Source organism: Emiliania huxleyi (assembly GCF_000372725.1).
Source record: "Emiliania huxleyi CCMP1516 chromosome Unknown EMIHUscaffold_202, whole genome shotgun sequence".
NCBI lineage: Eukaryota > Haptophyta > Isochrysidales > Noelaerhabdaceae > Emiliania > Emiliania huxleyi.
In genome coordinates, this window is record NW_005200580.1 from 105,403 (window position 1) to 124,329 (window position 18,927).

The 18,927-nt window shown below is 66.8% G+C and overlaps 4 protein-coding genes across 4 annotated transcripts in view; all 4 read left to right on the forward strand.

The window, feature by feature from the left end:
• Positions 1-814, forward strand: part of EMIHUDRAFT_234229 (hypothetical protein) — a gene marked incomplete at both ends in the record, with an annotated part of 2,222 nt that extends 1,408 nt beyond the window's left edge. Inside the window, 3 exons of the mRNA XM_005781393.1 lie at positions 280-441; positions 645-715; positions 802-814. Coding sequence (XP_005781450.1) covers positions 280-441; positions 645-715; positions 802-814 — 246 coding nt within the window. The remainder of the gene's footprint in view (positions 1-279; positions 442-644; positions 716-801) is intronic.
• Positions 815-1,630: 816 nt separating this feature from the next.
• Positions 1,631-2,268, forward strand: EMIHUDRAFT_365981 (hypothetical protein). The gene has a single exon (XM_005781394.1). It carries the CDS (start codon positions 1,658-1,660, stop codon positions 2,039-2,041), a length of 384 nt encoding a protein of 127 aa, XP_005781451.1. The 5' UTR covers positions 1,631-1,657; the 3' UTR covers positions 2,042-2,268.
• Positions 2,269-7,012: 4,744 nt separating this feature from the next.
• On the forward strand, positions 7,013-10,139 carry EMIHUDRAFT_468605 (hypothetical protein; the record flags this gene model as incomplete). Its single annotated transcript, XM_005781395.1, has 4 exons — positions 7,013-7,198; positions 8,598-9,269; positions 9,652-9,782; positions 9,968-10,139. The coding sequence occupies 4 exons, from the start codon at positions 7,013-7,015 to the stop codon at positions 10,137-10,139; spliced, it is 1,161 nt and encodes a 386-aa protein (XP_005781452.1).
• Positions 10,140-13,526: 3,387 nt separating this feature from the next.
• On the forward strand, positions 13,527-16,283 carry EMIHUDRAFT_113908 (hypothetical protein; the record flags this gene model as incomplete). The annotated part of the gene is made up of 2 exons (XM_005781396.1): positions 13,527-15,508; positions 15,605-16,283. 2 exons carry the CDS (start codon positions 13,527-13,529, stop codon positions 16,281-16,283), a joined length of 2,661 nt encoding a protein of 886 aa, XP_005781453.1.
• Positions 16,284-18,927: the final 2,644 nt, after the last annotated feature.

Below are 18,927 nucleotides of genomic sequence, written 5' to 3' on the forward strand. Positions count from 1 at the left end.
CCACGTCGCTCTCGTCTTCTCGGGCCAATTCGTGCGGCCCGCACCTCCCCGCGCCTCCCCGCACCTCCCCACACCTCACCACACCTCACCACACCTCACCGCACCTCCCCACACCTCCCCACACCTCCCCACACCTCCGCCCACATCTCCCCCACACCTCCCCACACCTCCCAACACCTCCCCACACCTCCCCACACCTCCCCACACCTCCCCACACCTCCGCACACCTCCGCACACCTCCTCACGACGCCCGAGCTGCCCCCCCCCCCCCCCCCCCAGGTGCGGTACGTTTCAAAGCTGCACACCTCCCTCCCGGCCGGCGTGGACGGCTGGGGCGTCGCGCCCAAGCTACTCATGTCTGCTGTTGTCGCGTCGGGCGGTGTCATCATGGCCGCCTTTCGCTACCTCAACGTGGCCGTCCTGAAGGAGGCGGACGGTTCGGTGCGAGACACTTCCGAGACACTTCCGAGACACCTCCGAGACACCTCCGAAACACCTCCGAGATACCTCCGAGATACCTCCGAGACACCTCCTCCCCCACACGACGCGGAGGGCAAGTCCCCCCCCCCCCCCCCTCCACCCCCCTGCCCACCGCCCCCCTCTGCCCACCGCCCCCCTCTGACGCGTCCGCGTCGCATCCTCAGGACGGCGCCCCCTCGCCGTCGGGCAAGCTCGCGCCAAAGAAGAAGAAGAAGCCGAGCATGTCGATTGGAGAGTCGGCGCGCCACCTCGCCTCCTGGGCTAGAAGAGCACCAGTCCCACACAGGCACCAAAGACGACGATGGTGGTGGTGATCGATAGGCGCGCCACCTAGCCTCCTCGGCGTACATTCGCTCCCTCGCGACTCTGGTCATCTGCTACGGGATGGCAATCAACCTCGTCGAGGTGGCGTGGAGATAGGGGGCGATAGGGGGAGATAGGGGGAGATAGGGGGAGATAGGGGGAGATAGGGGGAGATAGGGGGAGATATGGCAATTAACCTCGTCGAGTGTGACGATAATTAATTAATTATAATCAACCTCGTCGAGTGTGCCGATGACGCTGATGCTGATGAGGTGGTGGCTGTTGCTTAGGTGACATGGAAGAGCAAGCTCAAGCAGGCGCCGTGGCCCGCCCCGCTTACCCTCCGCTTCTCCCCGACGCCCCCTTTCAACCGTCATTATCTGTTCATTGCTTCGCCGTCCATTGTTCACAGGCCTTCCCCGACCCAAGCGCCTACTCGGCCTTCATGGGATCATTCTCGTCCGCCACCGGCGTCGCCACGCTTGCCATGATGCTCTTTGGGCGGTTCGTCTTCCGCCAGTGGGGCTGGGGCACCGCAGCAATGATCACGCCTTCGGTGCTGCTCGGGACCTCGCTCGCCTGGGGGGCTGTGAACAGCGTCTCTTCACACCTCTCGCTGTGAACAGGTGCTGCTCGGCACCGGCGTCGCCTTCTTCGCTCTCTGCCTCACAGGCAACACACCCGCCACCGCGGGCCGCCCCTTCGCCGGCGACACGCCCGCGGCACGTCACGCTCGCGACATTCTCGCGACCCCGCCGCACGCCAACCACACGCCCACCACGCGCCCGCCACCACGCCCGCCACCGCGCCCGCCACCACGCCCGCAGGCAACACCTTCGCGCCGCTCCTCTCGACGGTCGGCCTCACGCCGCTCATGCTCGCCGTCTTTGTCGGCGCGGCGCAGAACATCGTGTCGAAGGCGGCAAAGTACTCCCTCTTCGACCCGTGCAAGGAGATGGCCTACATCCCCCTCGACGCCGAGGAGAAGACCAAGGGCAAGGCCGCCGTCGACGTCATCGGCGGGCCGCTCGGCAAGTCGGGCGGGAGCCTCGTGCAGCAGCTGCTCATCTTTGGCTTCGGCTCGCTCGCCGCGTCGACGCCCTACCTCGCCGTCATCCTCGGCGGCATCATCTTCGCCTGGATGGGCGCGGCGCGCTCGCTCTCCGGCCAGTTTGACGCCGCCATGCAGCAGCAGCAGGCGGCAGAGGGCTCGCCGGAGGCGGCGGCCGACACGTCGGCAAAGGCAAAGGCGAGATGATTCGCCGCTCCCCACGGACGCTCTCCGCACGGATGAGCCTCTGTACCCTCCCCCGCCCCCTCGCCGATATGGCAGACCAAATGTCACGGTACTGAGGTGTCAGGTATGTTACCCGCGTGGCTGAGACCAGAGCTCTCGGCCGCGAGGGTGTGCGTGGCGTGTGCGTGTACGGCAGTACCCCTGTGCGTGCGTGTGCACACTCTACAGTATGGAGCAGATATGTACTCTTTTCTTTTCAATACATGCACAGTGCATCATGCCCTGGATCCTATAAACGTACCCGTGTCTGGGTGTGGAGATGCGAGTCGGTCGCCCCCCCTTGCCCCACCAGCACCAAACTTTGTGTGTGTGGAGAAATCTAGTATCCGCCCTCTCTAGCTCTACATGCAGGTCCATGCCTTTTACGTACTTGATACGGGCTATGGCCCAGGTGGGGTGGCCACCACAGTTTCAGATCTGCTCCTCAAGATAGCGCCGCAATCTTTTGATCTCCGGTTTCTTGAGTCCGAGCTCGCCGAGATCTACGTCGTCGGCCTCTCTGAGATCAGTCAGCTCAGAATATCCGGCGTCGTGCAGCACACCTGCATAAGCGGTGAGCTTAGCCTCCTCGAGAAACGCCACCATTGCACGCCCTCGAGGAGAGCTCATCGGGGAGGCGTGCACCGTTGACGCTGACTCGGCCGCTGAAATCGACATGGAGGAGCCCAATGAGCCCGCATCGCCTTGTACGGTGGCAGCGGCCGAAGCGAAGGGGGACGAGCCGTCAGTTCGAAGCGACTCTTCGATGCCGTGCGCCAGGTCGCGATCTTCAGCCGCCTGCGACCGCCCTTCCGACGCCTCGAGCACCTGCGCCAGCCCCTGCTGCGGGGCTGGGAAAGGAGCTGACGCCGTCACCGTCCCCGCCATCTCTGCCTCTGTTGCCGCTGCCGCCGCTGCTGCCGACGACATCACCGCCACCGCCTCCTCCGTCGGTGACGGTGCCGGTGCCATCGGCGTGGACGTAGCACTCGGCAGCAGCTCGAGCGCGCGCTCATCAAGCAGTCGTGCGTAGCTGCCGCGGCACGCGTGGTCGTCGATGTGCGACGTCAGCGGCGCATCTGGCCGAATCCGCAGCAGCTCCGTAGGAGATCGCTGGATCGCACCCGGAAGCGCCCGGAACTCGCCGACCGGATCGTACGTCGGGATGGCGTTGGAGATGGAAAATAGCACCCGACCCCTGCCAAAGCGGCGTGCGAGATCGACCATCATCTCGGCATTCGGCTTGAACAGGGAGCGCGGCACAATATCGTTGCCCGCCACATAGGTCGCGAAGCGCTGGCTTGCCGCCTGCACAATCTCGGGCGGGCCTCCGGCGACGGTCACGAGCGGGGCACCAAATCCGACAACGCCGGCGACCCGCTGCGAGAGAGTCGGCGCAACCATGTAGAAGGCGCACATGGCGTAGGCGCCTCCGAGCGAGTGGCCGGAGAAGTAGAGCGGCAGAGCGCCGGCGTCTGTCGTCGAGCGGGCGACCGCGGACTCCACAGCCGCGATGTGCGATCGCAAGTTGCCAGAGATGCCGGCGTGGAGCTTCAGCCCGCTGCCGGCCTCGCGAGACACACACGCAGCGTCAACCAGCCACTCGGTCGGTGCCTCGGTGCCCTTGAAGACGAGAGCCACAAAGTCGCCGTCAGCGCGGCCTGCGGTACGGAAGACTGCCCACTGCGGCACCTTCCAGGTGCTTGCACCAGCAGAGCTGAAGTGCAGCACCTCTACCTGCTCGTCGACTCTCGAGTTGTCGGCGCTCTTCAAGAAGAGCACCTCACCCGTGTCGTGTCGAGAGTATACCTCGTCGCTCAGCCGAGCCAGGAGCGCGTGCCGCGCGATCTCCTGCGCTGCAGCCGTGGGACGAGGAGCGCCACGCGGGGGCTGCGGGGGCCGCGGGCGGCTTGATGGCGCTCGTAGCGTCTGAGTCGCCTCGAGCTCCGAGCCATGGCGCCGGAGCTCAGTCGTCAGGACCGATGCCAGAAAGGCGTAGCTGTCTGTGGTTTGCCTTTGGGTATCCTCCCGTCGCTCACGCGCCGCTTCCTCTGACGGATCGGCCAGCAGCAGATCGATGTCGAGCCATCGTTTGGCACTCGAATTCAGCCGTCGCACGCGAGCACCAAGGCGCACAATGTCGATCTCTGCACCATCCGAGACCACATTACCGCTGAGGCAGTCCAGTAGCGCGACAGCATCCGACAGCAGTACCTGTCCTTGCTCGCCGGCGGCACGGATGTCAGCCTGGGAAGGCTGGAGCTGATCGGGGGGCAGGCTGGCTGCTGCCTCGATGCCATCGATCCAGCTATTGAGTTGACTGACAACAGCTGCTCTCACCTGCCGCCTCCAGGCCTCCAGCTGGCGACGAAGACCGCGCTCAAAGTCTCGGATCCACCCGCTCTTTGCCTCCTTGCACTCGCGCACCCACTCGCCAGGCAGGTCGCGTCCGGCCTCGGCCTGGTAGGCTAAGCTGCCAGCATCCACTGCCTCTTTTGCCACTGCCACCACTGCCGCCAACGGTGCCAGCGCAATGCCGCCGGCGGCAACCACTGCCGCAATGAGGGGCACCGCGCCGAAGGCAACAACCGGGAGCACAGCGCATGCAACGGCGCCCGCCAAGTTCCTCTCGACGTTAGGCGTCGTGATACTTGAGGGCACGTCGGTGATCGACGGCGTTTGCAGCTGCGAAGACGAAAGCAGCAGCGAGTGGACGGAGCCGGGAAAGTGCTTTCGAAGCAGCTCGGCCAGCTGCTCACCTGCACGCTCGAGATGGCCTCGCATCTTATTTGCCGTCATCTCCCACGCTTGGTGAGGGGCAAGCGTCTGCTGCAGCTCGGCAAAGCGCTGCTGCAGGCGAGCGGAGAGCTGATCGACGGGGTATCCCCCGGCACACATCTTCTGAAGCTCTAGGATCAGCTCCGTCAGCCCCTCCCGCATCTGGATGGCAGACTCTGCGATCGCGTCGGAGCACTCGGACTGCATCGCGTCTAGCGCCGCATCGATAGTCCCCTTAGCTGCCACGGAGGTGCGTTGCACGTCGGCACGCCACTCTGGATCATCCGCGTTTGGCCTGACTCCGCTCAGCAAGCCGTCCTGGTCGAGGAGCATGCAATGCAGCTGGGAGAGGTGCTGCGCCAGCTCCTCGCAAACCCTCCCAGCACGTCGTCTGGCCGCGTCGCGCATGACTAACTCGTCGACGGCCTTCCAGAAGTCGTCGATTCCGGACAGGCGGCGCAGGGTTTCGCGAGCAGTCGACTCGTCCTCGTCGGACGGCAGACCCGCAATATCAAGCGCAGCGCGCACTCGCGCAACGCGCGGATCGCTCGAGAGGTCGAACCAGGAGGCAGATACGAAGTGGACATCCGACGCTTGGAAGCCGGCCTGAACAAAGATGCGCCGCGCGTCCGCCATGCTCGCCTCCATGAGTGTTTGCAGGCTTTGGCCAGAGCTCTGGTCGTCCTCATCGAGCGCCTTGTACTCCGCGTCAAGCTTGGTAACGACGATAATTGGCTGGTGGCCGCTGGCCTTGATTTGCCGCAGCGCCTCTTGGAGCGGCTCGAGGCTGAGGTCGGTGAAGGAGGCGACGACGATGGGCACGTCACACTTGCGCAGGTGGCGCTCTGCGATGGCGCGTCGGCTCTCATCGGCCCCAAGCCCAGGAGCGTCGATGATGTTGTACGGCTGGCAGTCGGCGTTTGCCGTGACGCCGACCGCGATGTGATCAACCACGCTAGCAAGGGCCTTGATGCTCGCACCATCGTTGCCACGAATGGTTGCACGGGCGGGTTATGCGGCAAGCGGATGGGCGTCATCCCCTCCCCCTATGTGACGCCACCCCCCTCCAATCCGTAATTCCGTAAAATCGCGTGAAAAGGGGCTAAACAAGAAATAGTTTTGTTGTTGCGCCCCAATTCTTTTATTGGTACCTCAAGTATCGTAGTCTTTGTTAGTATCGAGGTCTCGTGAGTTTTGGCACTGATAAATTCGCGGCGTTCGCGGCGAGCCGAGCCAGGCCACGGCGCTCGGCCTGCTGAGAGAAGACCTTCCCCGACGGCAGTGACAATTTACCCGACATCAATCGTCGACGGCAAGCTCGAGAACTGCGCCTCCAAAGTCGCCCAGATTCGCCTCTCGCGGCGCGCTGAGTTAGTATCGCCGGTGCGCCAGCCGGCTCTGCTCCACAGCAGGGCATGCCTGACTGGCTCCTGCTAGCCGTGCGTCCTGGTGGCATCCATTGCCAGCTCAGGTAGCCTCAGGAGGTCGCCTCGCGCACAACTCGGCGCCGCACAGCACCGCTCCGCGTTACTACCGAGTTAGTATCGTCGACCCACAGAGACTGCTCTTCTGTAGGTGGAGCCGACAAACGCCGGCCGGGTCGGCCCCGCCGCCCCCATCGCCGCCGCCGGGGCGGCGGCGGCCTCGGCGGGCCATCCGGCGCGCCGCGCGCCCGACGGGGAGGTGTTCACCACTCCTGGCTCCTCACCCCGCCACGCCTTCGTGCAGACGCCGTGGCACCCGCCTCAGGCGCCGCTCGGACTCGGTTGACGGCCGCCCAAGTGCTTGGCTCGTGCCCAGCCGACCGGCAGGCGATGCCCACTCGCTGCTAGGCTAATCCCGGGCTGTCAAGCGGCGGTGTGGTGCCGTGAAGGGCAGCGGTGCCAAAACTACGACTATTAGTACCGTGCGGGGGCAGTGCATTTAATTCTGTCAAAAATCGAAATGTGCTCCGTGGGACGTATTGGGCTAGGATCATACGTCCGGGAGGCCCCCCATGCGTGCCGCAACGACCCACAGTTCTGGTACCACTCTCTTCACGTTCACAGCTCTTAAGTGTGCCATAACTCCGATACCTGAGGTACCCATTCTACCATTCGTTGCTGGTAGCGAGTCGACGCTGCTTGACCTGCCAGCGTCGACTCGCCCTGTTCGCAGATCTCCTCTGCTGGCGCCATGTGCCTGTCGCCGGCGCTGCAGAGCGGCGAGGACATCGTCAGCCACCAGCTCGAGCTGCAGTCGATCTTGCACGGTGTGCACCAGCGCTACGCCGGCCGCCAAGGGCGGTACAACAAGCACGACACGGCGCGGCTCCGCTACATCAAAAACACCGCCTTCCCGGGCCTGCGCTTCGGCAAGATGGTGCCGGAGCGAGACATGGCGATGCTCAGCCCTCTCCCACCGTCGCGGATCGCCCGTCACCTCGCCTCTCCGCAGGGTCATCTCTCGCGCCGTCTGCATCTCTCTGCCGGTCGCCAGCACCCGCCACCGACTGGCTGCACCGCCACTCGCGACGCGCCACCCTCGCTCACCAGCCTGCATACGCGCTACTCCCGCCGTGCCTTTGCTGCCACATGGATCGCATGTCACTGCAAACGCGCCCGCAGCCGCGCCGTAAAGGTCTGCCTTGCTGGCTGACGATCTCACTCTCCCGCTCCTATTGCATCTGCCTCCCGCCTCCCAGCTCACATTTGACACTGCAGTAGGTGCTCCTGTCGACGCTGCCGCCGCTGCCACCGCTACTGTCACCGCTCGTTTGATAATCGACGCCACGCTTAGCGGCAGCGAGATCCGAGGTTGAGTCAACTTGCCTGGTGCGCTCTTGCGCGTGCCTTCAAGATCCACAAGTCAATTTGTACCAGAAATCCAAAGGTGGTGCAAAATGGATATCTCAAGATTGGCCTTTATTTCGCGCACCTGCTCTCCGCCGCCGCCGCTTACCTGCTGGCACGCCACCGCCCCGCGTCGCTAACTCAAGCCTCCCTGCTGCATCTTGCCACCCCTGCCACATGACTCGACCGCCGTCGCTGCTACCGCCCTCCCCGCCGCCCTCGAAGGCGCCACCAGCATTACGGCCGCCTTCATATCTCATTGATGCTGCCACCAACGCCACTTCCTCGATTCTGTGCCGCTGCAGCGGCGAGGCGCCGTCGCCACGATCGCCGCCAGCGCTGCTGATAGCCTCGGAGCGTCGCCGTGGCCGCGTTCTGGTCTGCCCACGCTTCCCTAAAACGTCTAGGACGAGCTCAGAGGCTAAGGGCGCATCATGTGGGACCATCTAGCTCTACTGGGTCCGCGACGGTGGTCGGCGCACCCCCGTCTCGAACGTGTGTGCTCTCTGTCTGTCTGTCTGTTGTTTCGGCTAAGTCGTTTTGTACCGGATTTCAATGTTAGTGGCAAAACCGCGGAGCCGAAAATGGCGTTTAATTTCGCGCACCTGCTGTCCGCCGCCTGCGGCGGCGCTCCGCGCCGCTTGGGGCGCCTGCGGCGCCCCTGGGCGCGCTGCGCGCGCCTGTTTTGGGGGGGCTACCAGCACCGAAAAAGTGCCCTTTTATTTACCTCCTGTGCGAGAAGTTGTCGTGCGCGCGCACACACACACACAGTGAGTGCGCGCTTCCTCCTCAGCCCGCCGCCTCCGATACCGCGTTGTATGCTCGCGCCTCCGCTCTGCGTGCTTCTGGCCTCCGCCGTCTCCGGGAGGGCCACCATATCGCGGCTTGGCGTGCGTTCCCGCCCGCTGATCGCGGGCGACGGCGGCCAGGCGCCGACGAGCGAGAACGCGGTCCTGGCTGAGGGAGCGGCAGAGGCGGAGGATGGCGCGATGCTTCTGGTTCGGATGCAGTGCCCCGCGTCCGTGGACGGGCACTACTGGTCCGAGCTGCTGGTCGACGCTGGCGCGCTCTATGTCAGCCTGAGCGACGGCGGCCGCGGCACGGACGCCGAGCAGCCGATATACCACGCCCACCCGCCCGGAGAGTCGAGCGCGCAGCTGCTCGAGCGGCTCCCCGCGGAGACCACGCCGGGGCACCTGACGCCGGTCTGGTCCAACACGCAGCTCGAGGTTGGCTTTGCGCCGGACGTCGACGTCGAGGCGACCCTCCTCCTCGCGGCCGCCGTCGCGGGCGAGACTCCGCCGCGCTTCGAGGTGGAGCTGCTGGGCGCGCGTGACTGGGTGTCGCAGGTGCAGTCGGACTGGGCGCCCGTCGAGCTGGCGGGCTGTCTGCGCATCCTCTTCCCGTGGCACGCCGACAGCGCCGGCGAGGGCTCGTGCGGCGCGCTGCCACCAGCCCTGCAGCTGCAGCCGGGGATGGCGTTTGGGACGGGCGAGCACGCGACGACGCAGCTCTGCGTTCGCGGCGTGCACTCGCTGCTGGCGGGGGGGCGGCTGACCGGCTGCGACGCGATGCTCGACTTCGGCTCTGGCTCCGGCGTCGTCGCCTTTGCGGCGCTGCTCTTCGGCTGCCGCCGCGCTGTCGGCGTCGAGATCGACCCGTACGCACTCAAGGCGAGATCTAGCCGAGATATAGCCGAGATATAGCCGAGATCGACCCGTACCACTCAAGGCGAGATATAGCCGAGATATAGCCGAGATGTAGCCGAGATCGACCCGTACGCACTCAAGGCGAGATCTAGCCGAGATATAGCCGAGATATAGCCGAGATCGACCCGTACGCACTCAAGGCGTGCGTCGCTAGTGAACCGACTCACTAGCTGGCTCCTCCCAAGCGTCGCCACGGCATGCCGCTTCCGAGAGGTTTCCTGGCGGCGGGACTCGGCCGCGCCCTCTCTCACCGCCGCCGCCTGCCTCGCGCTAGGTTTCGCGCGCCAACGCCGTTGACAACGGGATGGCGGACCGGTTCGTGGCGGTGCAGCCCGCCGAGGAGGCGCCGGAGGAGTACGAGCTCGTGGTTGCAAACATCCTCGCGCGCACGCTCGTGCAGCTGCAGTCCACTCTAGACGCAGAACACGCAGGGAGTCCCAACATGGAGTTCGCATTCTTGTCAGCCAGCGCGAGAGGGACACGGACTCCGCCGTACTCCGCTGTACTCGTAGCCCGTGTATTCACGCGGTGTCGAAAGACGCTGCACTCCACCGTATTCCCGCCCTCATGTCGGCGCATTCACACCGTAGGCAGCCCACACTGTCCTCGCGCGTCGCGGCGGGAGGCACACTGCTGCTCTCGGGCATCTGGGGCGAGGCGCAGGCGGCCGAGGTGGAGGCGGCGTTCGCGCCCGACTTCGAGGGCTTTGAGCGGAGCTGGCAGGACGGGTGGGTGGTGATCAGCGCGAGGCGCAGGAGGTAAACGCACGCAAGCGACGGTTCGTCTCGTGTCCTGCACACGCCCCCCCGCTCGGATCGGTGCGTGGCGGCCGGGCGTACAACGGATGCGCGGACCGCAAAAAGGACGTAGTTCTGAGTGCATTTACGCGCGTCCCACAGAGAGATCAAAGGAGACTTCAAAGCTCGTCATGAGTGCTACTGCCGCCGCCGCCGCCGCCCACAAACTCGACCGCCGCCGCCGCGCGCTCACCGGGGTCCGTCTCGCCCGGCCCCGGGTCGAGCGCCGGCAAATGTGCGAACCATGCTCGGTATGCCTCCGCCTCCGCCTCGGCCTCCCCTCCTTCGCCCCGAGACCGGCGCAGCGCCCGCAGCAGCGGCTCCGCCTCTGGCGCGGCGCTCGTGTTGAGCAGTTGCGCGTGCAGCAGCGCGGCACGCGTCTCCTCCAGCGTGGCACGCGTCTGCTCGCGCGTCGCGGCCGCCTGCGAGGGGAGAGTTCGGAGAAACTTCGGGCAGAGTTCCGAGAGGGTTCGGGCAAGGTTCCGAGAGGGTTCGGGCAAGGTTCCGAGAGGAGAAGGTTTGTGCAGGGCCGAGAAGGGGCGCGTCTCCCCGCGCGTCAGTGGCACCTTCGCGGCGGCGCCGCACGAGAGGAGCTCCGCAACGAGGTAGCGGATCGGCGGCGGCCAGCCAGCGGACGGACCTAGAAGGTTCCTAGAAGGTTCCTAGAAGGTTCCTGGAAGGTTCCTGGAAGGTTCCTAGCCAGCCAGCGGACGGACCGCTCTGTGGCGCCTCACCCCGGCCAGCCTCAGCGAGGGAGAGCCTAGAAGGCTCCTAGAAGGTTCCTAGAAGGTTCCTGGAAGGTTCCTAGCCAGCCTCAGCGAGGGAGAGCCTACCGGGAGAGATGGGGAGACATGGGGAGACATGGGGAGACATGGGGAGACGTGGGGAGACATGGGGAGACGTGAGGAGAGCCTTTGCGAGGGAGAGAACCTCGGCAAACCTCGGAGAACCTCGGCGAATCTCGGCTCCTCACTCGCCCTTTCTCAACGGCTTCGGCGGCGGCGCTCAAAGACGCCAGCGCGCCCTCTGCAGCCGCCCCGCCGCCCGCCGCCAGCCCGGCCTCCGCGAGCCGGCGGAGCCGCGCCAGCGCAAGTGCGAGGGCCGCGAACCTGCGCACGAGGCGAGCGCCTCTGCGGCAAGGAGCGGCAGCGGCGGGGCGGCAACGGCGGGGCGGCAACGGCGGGGCGGCAGCGGTGCGCGTGGAGGAGAAGCAATCCCCGCCGTGTGTGCGTGTGCGTCGCCCGCCCCGTGTGTGCACCTCGCGTGTGCCTCACCTACCGATGCGCATCTACACGCGCGCGCACGAGAGGCCCGGCAAGGCGGAGTCGCCCAGCGAGGAGAGCTCCTCCGGCAGCCGTCCGCTCGCGGCAGAGTCATCTGCCTCCGCGACGGCGTACGCGATCGTGCGGCCGATGGCCTCGGTCGTGATGCGCCCGTCGGCCCCGCCGGCCGCCGAGCTGGAGCTGGACGACCAGCCGTACCCGTCCGCCTGCGCTGCGGGCGCGACACAGCACGGGCGCGACGATCTACCGCAGGCAAGCCCGCAAGCCTCGCCTGGCCTCAGCCACCGCGCGCCGACGCGAAAAGTGCCGACGCCGCGCGCGTTGCACCCAACCTCGACGGCGCAGTCAAAGGTGCCGTCTTGCGTGCACGCGAGGAGCGTGATTCGGCCTGTCCGGTCGCAGCCACGCAGCGCTGAGGCGGCATCGAGACCGTTTGCAAAAGTGACGAGGGCTCCCGGCCGCAGAACCGCTCGCTGCAGCCTCAGCAGCTTGCGGCCGTGGCCGCGGAGTTCGCCATCGACGAGCCGACTCCTACCTACACAGTACGTACGGTGAACCACCGACGCTAGCTGCGCGCTGTTTTCACGGCCTGTCGTCTGTTGTTTGTTGTGCCCTTGTTTGTTTCTCCCTATCACCTTGGAGTGCTGGGGGGGGCGACAGGGAGGATGTGGCCTTGAGTTATGTGTACGCCGACTCAGGGTGTGTGGCAGCCAGCTGGCTGTGTGTCTTGTGAGCTTGTTTGTGTCTGTGTGTCGCTCGAGCGTGTCGTCATCATCTGTCCAGCGTCCACCCATACCGCGTTGGTGTCCAGTCTGAGCCTGGCTGTTCTTCACCTTTCTACCTACCTACCTACCTCACGGTGCTCCGGCTGCCCCCCGGTTAAGATCTCGTGCAAACCTCTTTTTACCACCTTCAGGTACACCTCCCAGACTCCCCCAAACCGCCCAGGATGAGCTCCTGAGGTGCCAGTCCGCCCGAGATATGACCGGTTGAAGTTGGGGTTCCACGGTCGCGCAGAGCCTTGCACGCGGCTCACCACTCACACCTGCTGGGCACCAACCTTTGGGTCCAGATGACTATCCCTCTATTGAAGAGGGAAGAGGGACGCCTCACGAGCCTACGGAGGGCCTCGACCCGTCTTCTTGCTGGTCAGACCACTCTGATCCCTTCCACAGACTGGGCGGGTCGGCCCCGACTAGGGGCGGTCCCAGCCGCGCGGAGAAGGCCAGCGAGCTCGAAACACGTCGCCGCGGCCGGCCGTTTCGCAAGCCTGAGCGGGTCGCCAGACACCCGCGAGAGCCAGCAGCTAGAGCGCCGTCGAGCCGCAGATCGAGTCGAGGAGCTTGATGTCCACGGTAGCAGTTGTGGAGAGCGGTGGCACGGTGCGTGTAGACGCGTCGATTGAGGGCTCCCTATCGAAACGCGACGGGTACGGCATGACAACTGCCAGTACAGTTTTACGCCGGCCAGCGTGAGAGCACAACAGGGAGCCGGCGACCCGTACGCTTTTTGCGCGTGGCGACTGGTGGCTGTCTGGAGCTCGTGTGAGCTGGGCCGACGCGTGGCCGAGCCGAGAGGACCAGCGAGCGACCACGTTGGCGATGAAGCTTGGCGGCCGGCGCCTCGTCGCCAGACGTCACAGCGGCGTGGACGTAGGAGTGTGCGGCGACGAGTGCCGGCAAATCCGGCCCAGTGTGGCCGGCAGCTGCCTAGCGCTGGCCTGTGGCCGGCGCCGCGGTGGCGGAGAAGGCGTCTCCGTGGCGGCGGTCGGCAGGTGCGAGCGTGATGCCATCTTGCGGGACGACACCCGTCTAAAAAGAAAGAAAGAAAACAGACAACCCAAGGGAGGGATGGGAGGACGGCACGCCGCCACCACACAGGGATTTAGGAGAGGTGTGTGGTGCGCTAGCCGTCGCCCACCCTAGGGAGTCTGCCTCTTCCTATCTCTCTTCGCAGTCTCTCTCCGATTCTCGCTGCAACCTTCACAAAAAAACCCGGATGCGACTTAATAATTCTTTCGCGAGTAGAAAAGTCTCATTAGGGCAGGCATCCCTCACCGTGCGTCGGAAATGGAAGCAGGCGGCGTGTCCGTCCTCCTCGGGGTCCTCAAGACCAAGAAGACCGTAAGTGCGCCGCCCCTTCCCCTCGACCGCTCCCGGAGCAGCACCGCACTCGCGGCGTACCTCGCCGAGCCCGACCACATCCACCCCTCCCTCGGCCCGCTCTCGGTGACGAAGGGCAGCGATTTCGTCGGCGTGTGGCGGTGCACCCGCCCTCGGGGCGGGGGCGCCTGCGAGTGCGTGTGGCTCGCTGGGATCGCGCATCGGATGCGGGGCAGGTGCCCCTGCCCCGACTGCGCGGCGGCGGCGGCGGCGGTAGTGCGGTCCTCGGCCCTCGCGGCGCACGGCTCCGTCCTCCTCGGCGTGCTTCGCGTCTCGAGGGGGGAAGCCGCGCCGCCCCTTCCCCTCGACCTCTCCCGCAGCAGCTCCGCACTCGCGGCGTACCTCGCCGAGCCTGACCACATCCACCCCTCCCTCGGCCCGCTCTCGGTGACGGAGGGCAGCGGCTGCGTCGGCGTGTGGCGGTGCACGGCGCGGCGGGGCGGGCGCGCCTGCGAGTGCGTGTGGACCGCTGTGATCGCGCATCGGATGTGCGGCAACTGCGGCTGCCCCGACTGCGCGGCGGCGGCGGCGGCGGTAGTGCGGTCCTCGGCCCTCGCGGCGCACGGCTCCGTCCTCCTCGGCGTGCTTCGCGTCTCGAGGGGGGAAGCCGTGCCGCCCCTCCCCGCCGACCTCTCCCGCAGCAGCTCCGCACTCGCGGCGTACCTTGCCGAGCCTGACCACATCCACCCATCCCTCGGCCCGCTCTCGGTGACGGAGGGCAGCGGCTTCGTCGGCGTGTGGCGGTGCACGGCGCGGCGGGGCGGGCGCGCCTGCGAGTGCGTGTGGACCGCTGTGATCGTGCATCGGATGCGGGGGAGGTGCCCCTGCCCCGACTGCGCGGCGGCGGCGGCGGTAGTGCGGTCCTCGGCCCTCGCGGCGCACGGCTCCGTCCTCCTCGGCGTGCTTCGCGTCTCGAGGGGGGAAGCCGCGCCGCCCCTCCCCGCCGACCTCTCCCGCAGCAGCTCCGCACTCGCGGCGTACCTTGCCGAGCCTGACCACATCCACCCCTCCCTCGGCCCGCTCTCGGTGACGGAGGGCAGCGATTTCGCCGGCGTGTGGCGGTGCACGGCGTGGCGGGGCGGGCGCGCTTGCGAGTGCGTGTGGACCGCTGTGATCGTGCGTCGGATGTGCGGCAACTGCGGCTGCCCCGACTGCGCGGCGGCGGCGGCGGCGGCAGCGGCGGCGGAGGCAGATGCAGCGGCGGATGCTGAAGCCAAGCAGGCTCGACAGGATCGGCGCGCCGCCGACCGCGCGTGGGTCGAGGGCGCCGCCGCGCGAGCGGCCACCGCCCGCGAGGAGGAGGCGCGGCTCTCGGAGGAGATGCTGCAGCGGCATCGCGCCCAGGGCATCACTCCGATGCAGCTCGGCGAGGTGCAGCTCTGGCGCGAGGTGGAGGTGGAGGGGGGGCGGCGCACCTCGACGCACGGCGGGATCGGCCTCGGGCTGGCCCACTTCCACGACCCATCCGATGGGTGCGTCGTGCCCCCCAGCGAGATCGCTCTGTTTGGCCTCGCCATCGAGGGGGCCTTTGACGTCGGGCGTCTCGGCGGCTGCGACGTCCACCTCAAGGCCGGCAACCGCCGGGCCGTGGCCTGCAGCCCGCAGGGTCCCCGGCCCTTCTCGGAGAGCGCGCGGCGGGACCTGCCAGCCACCCTCGTGTACATCGAGCAGGTGTGCACGCGGGCGCGCGTGCCCGCGCGGGCGGTGCGCGCGGTCCTGGCTGCCACCCGCGCGCTCGCCGAGGTCGACCGCGCCGCGGAGCTGGTGTTTCTCTCCTCGGGCGAGGCGCGGGACGCGGTGCGGCCAACAAGCGCCTCCCACCACGACGCGCGGGGCGATCAGAAGTGGTACGGGCCGGGGAACTCCCCCCACTTCAACAAGTTTCAAGGGTGCGTGCGCTAGCGGCCTGCCTCCAACCATGCGAACCTCCACCTGGCGTGCCATACGATTCACCCCCCCCCCCCCCTCTCCCTGCCCTGGTGCAGGGCAAAGGCTGGCCACCGCCTCGTCCGCCTCATCATCTCCCTCTCCCCGAACCTCCGCATGGTCAACACGATGCTGCAGCAGGTCGACGAGAAGGGCGAGATCCTCCCCCACCAGCCCACGTGGCAGGCGCGGCTCTCCGCCTGCGGCATCGACCTGGGCGAGCGGAGCGAGGAGGCGGAGCGAGGAATGGCGGGCTACGCCGACTTCTACCTCTGCGCGCCGGGCGCGGGCGATCGGATCCGGAACGGTTCCAGCACCCACGCCAACGAGATGGTCTGGCGGGCGTGGCGTGGCGCGTGCTCCGTCGTCGCCCTCTCCCCCGACGGCGCGAGCAGCGGCTGCGAGCATGGCGGCTCGTCGCAGGTGCCAATGACGGCGGTGGAGCAGCACGAGCGCGGCGAGATTCTCCGCGTCGAGCGCGGCTCGGGCTCGGTTGTGGCAATGACAACGGGGTCGGCCGCCGAGCACGGCGTGCCGCGCTCGCCGAAGCGGGCGCTGCTCGTGCGGCTGCTGCTGCTGGAGGCGCTGGGCCGCGCCACCCTCGTCCCCGCGGCCGGCCCGAGCGCGGTGGAGGAGGGTGTAGACAGGATCTGGATCCTGGTGGCGCTTGCCAACGAGTACAAGTGGCTGCCCGTGTCGTTTTGCCCGGTGAGCATGATTCTCGCCTTGCTGGCGTGATAGAATCGTTTCACAGCGGCTCGACTCGTTTTTGCCCCCGTTGCAGTAAATAAATTTGTTTTGCAAGTTGAAACGGACACGCCAACGAGGGGGAGGGTAGTGTGTGGGGAGAAGCGGACAGGGTCCCCACCTGCACGAGCAGGATCTTGTAAGGACGATCTTGGAGCACTTGGAGTGCAGTCAGTAACCGCACATCCAGGCACCAGGGCCGGGGAGCTAAGAAGCGCACCCAGCGGGCCGGATGATTGGGATCGGGTTGCGGGCAAGAGAGCCCTAGCCCCGGGGGTGCGCGTTCGCAGGGAAAGGGCCGTAAAGTAAACACGGGTCTCCGAGGGTTGGTTCCGTGTACCGGGTTTCCCCTTAACTTCAGAACGCCCCCTCTACACGGAGCTAGTAGACACGACGCTGTACATCACGCACGTACACAGGTCCTCACTCAGCATCCCGTCCCAGAGTTCCACTGCCCGACTTCCCGGGGCTCCCGGTTCTCCCTGATTCGCTCTTTTGTTCGCCAGCCGAGCGTCGCCTGACGGCCGCTGTAGCCGTTTCTGATGTCTCTTCTTTGGCCGAGGTCTCGCCTCCGCTTCACCTCCGACTGGTACTGCCGCCTCCGAGAGCGTCGGCTGCCCTGTCGAGGTTTCCCCGGGCGAGGACGGCGGCATTGGATCGTGTCGCCTCCCCTCCCCGGGGGGTCGAACCCGCTCTCCCTGGTCGGCGAGTCGTGTCCGCACCCGCGGCCTCTCTATCGTCCCTGGCTCGCCCCCCCCCTCCGCCGGCTCTTCTCCAAGCTCGGGGAGGCGTGGCCCTCCCTGTCGAAGGTCGCGGTGGTCCGGTTGCCACTGCGACTGGCCTTCCCCCGGTGGGCCCGTACGTCCCGACTCCACTCTCAGAGGCCGCGTCAGCTCATCTCTCGCCTCCTCCGACAACTGACCGATCAGGGACAGAGGGAAACGGGCAGCGAGGAAGGCCCAGTGTTTTCCTTGGAGCACGGCAGTCGAATTTTTCTCTCGGCTCGCCGTCGTTGAGGTGGCTCGGGGCCGACTCTCGCCAGGTGATTACCAGCAGGCGCCGGCTGTCCGCGCGCCCTCTGCCCCCGACACGCCGGTCCCGGGCCCACCGGCACATGCCGCAGCGCCGGGCTCGTTCGCGCCTCGCGATAGCGCGCCCTCGCCGTGGCGCTCAGCTCAACCCCGGTCCTCGAGGACGCTGCGGGGACGGAGAACAGCGCATGCCGCGGGGCTCGCCGCACACACGGCCCTGCGGTGCGTGCCGGCCCCGCCCGCCCATCGGGTGCGGCGGCTGGTCAGCGGGCCGCCGCGCCCATTCGAGCCCCTCTAACGCTGCTCCTGCTCGTTGCGAGCAACGTGCTGTGGCAGCGCGCGCACGGCGGTCTCCGTCGGGTAGGCGTGGAAGAAGTCGCGGCGGGCCGCGAGCAGCGCCGCCGCCTCGGCGCCCTCGCACGACGCAAACTCGGAAAAGGCCTCGAGAAGGGTCGGCTCCGCCTCGGGCGTCGAGGAGCAGGAGATGAGCAGCGACGAGGCGAGCGCCCAGCGCATTGTGTCGAGTGAGTTCTCGAGCGCCGACGACAGCTGGGACAAAAAGAATTCTTAAGGGCCAAGCCTCTCTCACAGCACACTGGCACGACAAGGGCGCAGACTGGCGCGGACTGGCACGCACACAGGCTCACCACCGGAGCCGCCTAAGCGACTCCGTTAAGAACGGCAATGCACTCCGCACCATGCACAATGCCGCTCTCCCCGCACGCTAGCTCGTTCACCGTCTGCCACGCCACGGCGGTGTGGAGGACGACAGACAAGCGCTGCATCTGCAGCCCGTGCCAGTTCTTGGTGGTCCATGTGACCTCGTCCAGGTGCTGAGCGTGCGAAAGTTTGTTGCTCAGCTGGTTCGCCGCCTCCCTCAGGGTGCTGCGAACCTCCTTTCCAAAGCCTCCGAAAGCCTCAAAATCAAACAAACGTAGATCGCAATCCTGCTGCCGCGCAAAGGGGTAATCGCCAGGCTGCTCCTTGAGCTTTCCCTTGGGGGCATCCTCCTCCTCCCCCTCCTCCCCCTCCTCCTCGGCCTCCTCCTCCTCCCCCGCCACCGCCGCTGCCGTCGCTTCCGACGGAGACCACTTGCCGCGCCCTTTGACCAACTTGAGCAGCCCGGTCTCCGTGTTGCCAAAAAGAATTTAACAAGCGACGCCGTCGCCAACTGTCATGTCGGTAGCCGCTCTGCACCGCTCGCTGCTGGAGCGCGGTTGATCGCGGCGCCGACGCAGCGGCGGCGCCGTTTCGCGCGGCGAGAGACGGCGTGGCATCGGCGCCAAAACAAACGGGAGGTCGCGGCGCGGGCGCGGCAGCAAAAACATCGGCGTCGCTTCAGCTTCTGCTTCTCGTCTCGTCTTGTAGCAGTAGCAGTCGCACACGCGCGCGATCCGCGCCGCTCCGCGAGGACACGACCATCGGGATTCGAAGGGGAACGCACGACCCCGGCCCCGAACCCCACCGCCCCCTGTTATGGGATCCGTTATGGCCCTGCGACCGCGCACCCCCCAGGGCTAGGGCTCTCTAGCCCGTAACCCGATGCCGATCATCCGGCCCGCTGGGTGCGCTTCTTAGCTCCCCGGCCCAGGATGTGAGGGTAA

Bases quoted from the DNA above. Each gene is read 5' to 3' on its own strand.
- EMIHUDRAFT_365981 (XM_005781394.1), top strand. From the start codon at position 1,658: ATGCTCGCCGTCTTTGTCGGCGCGGCGCAGAACATCGTGTCGAAGGCG.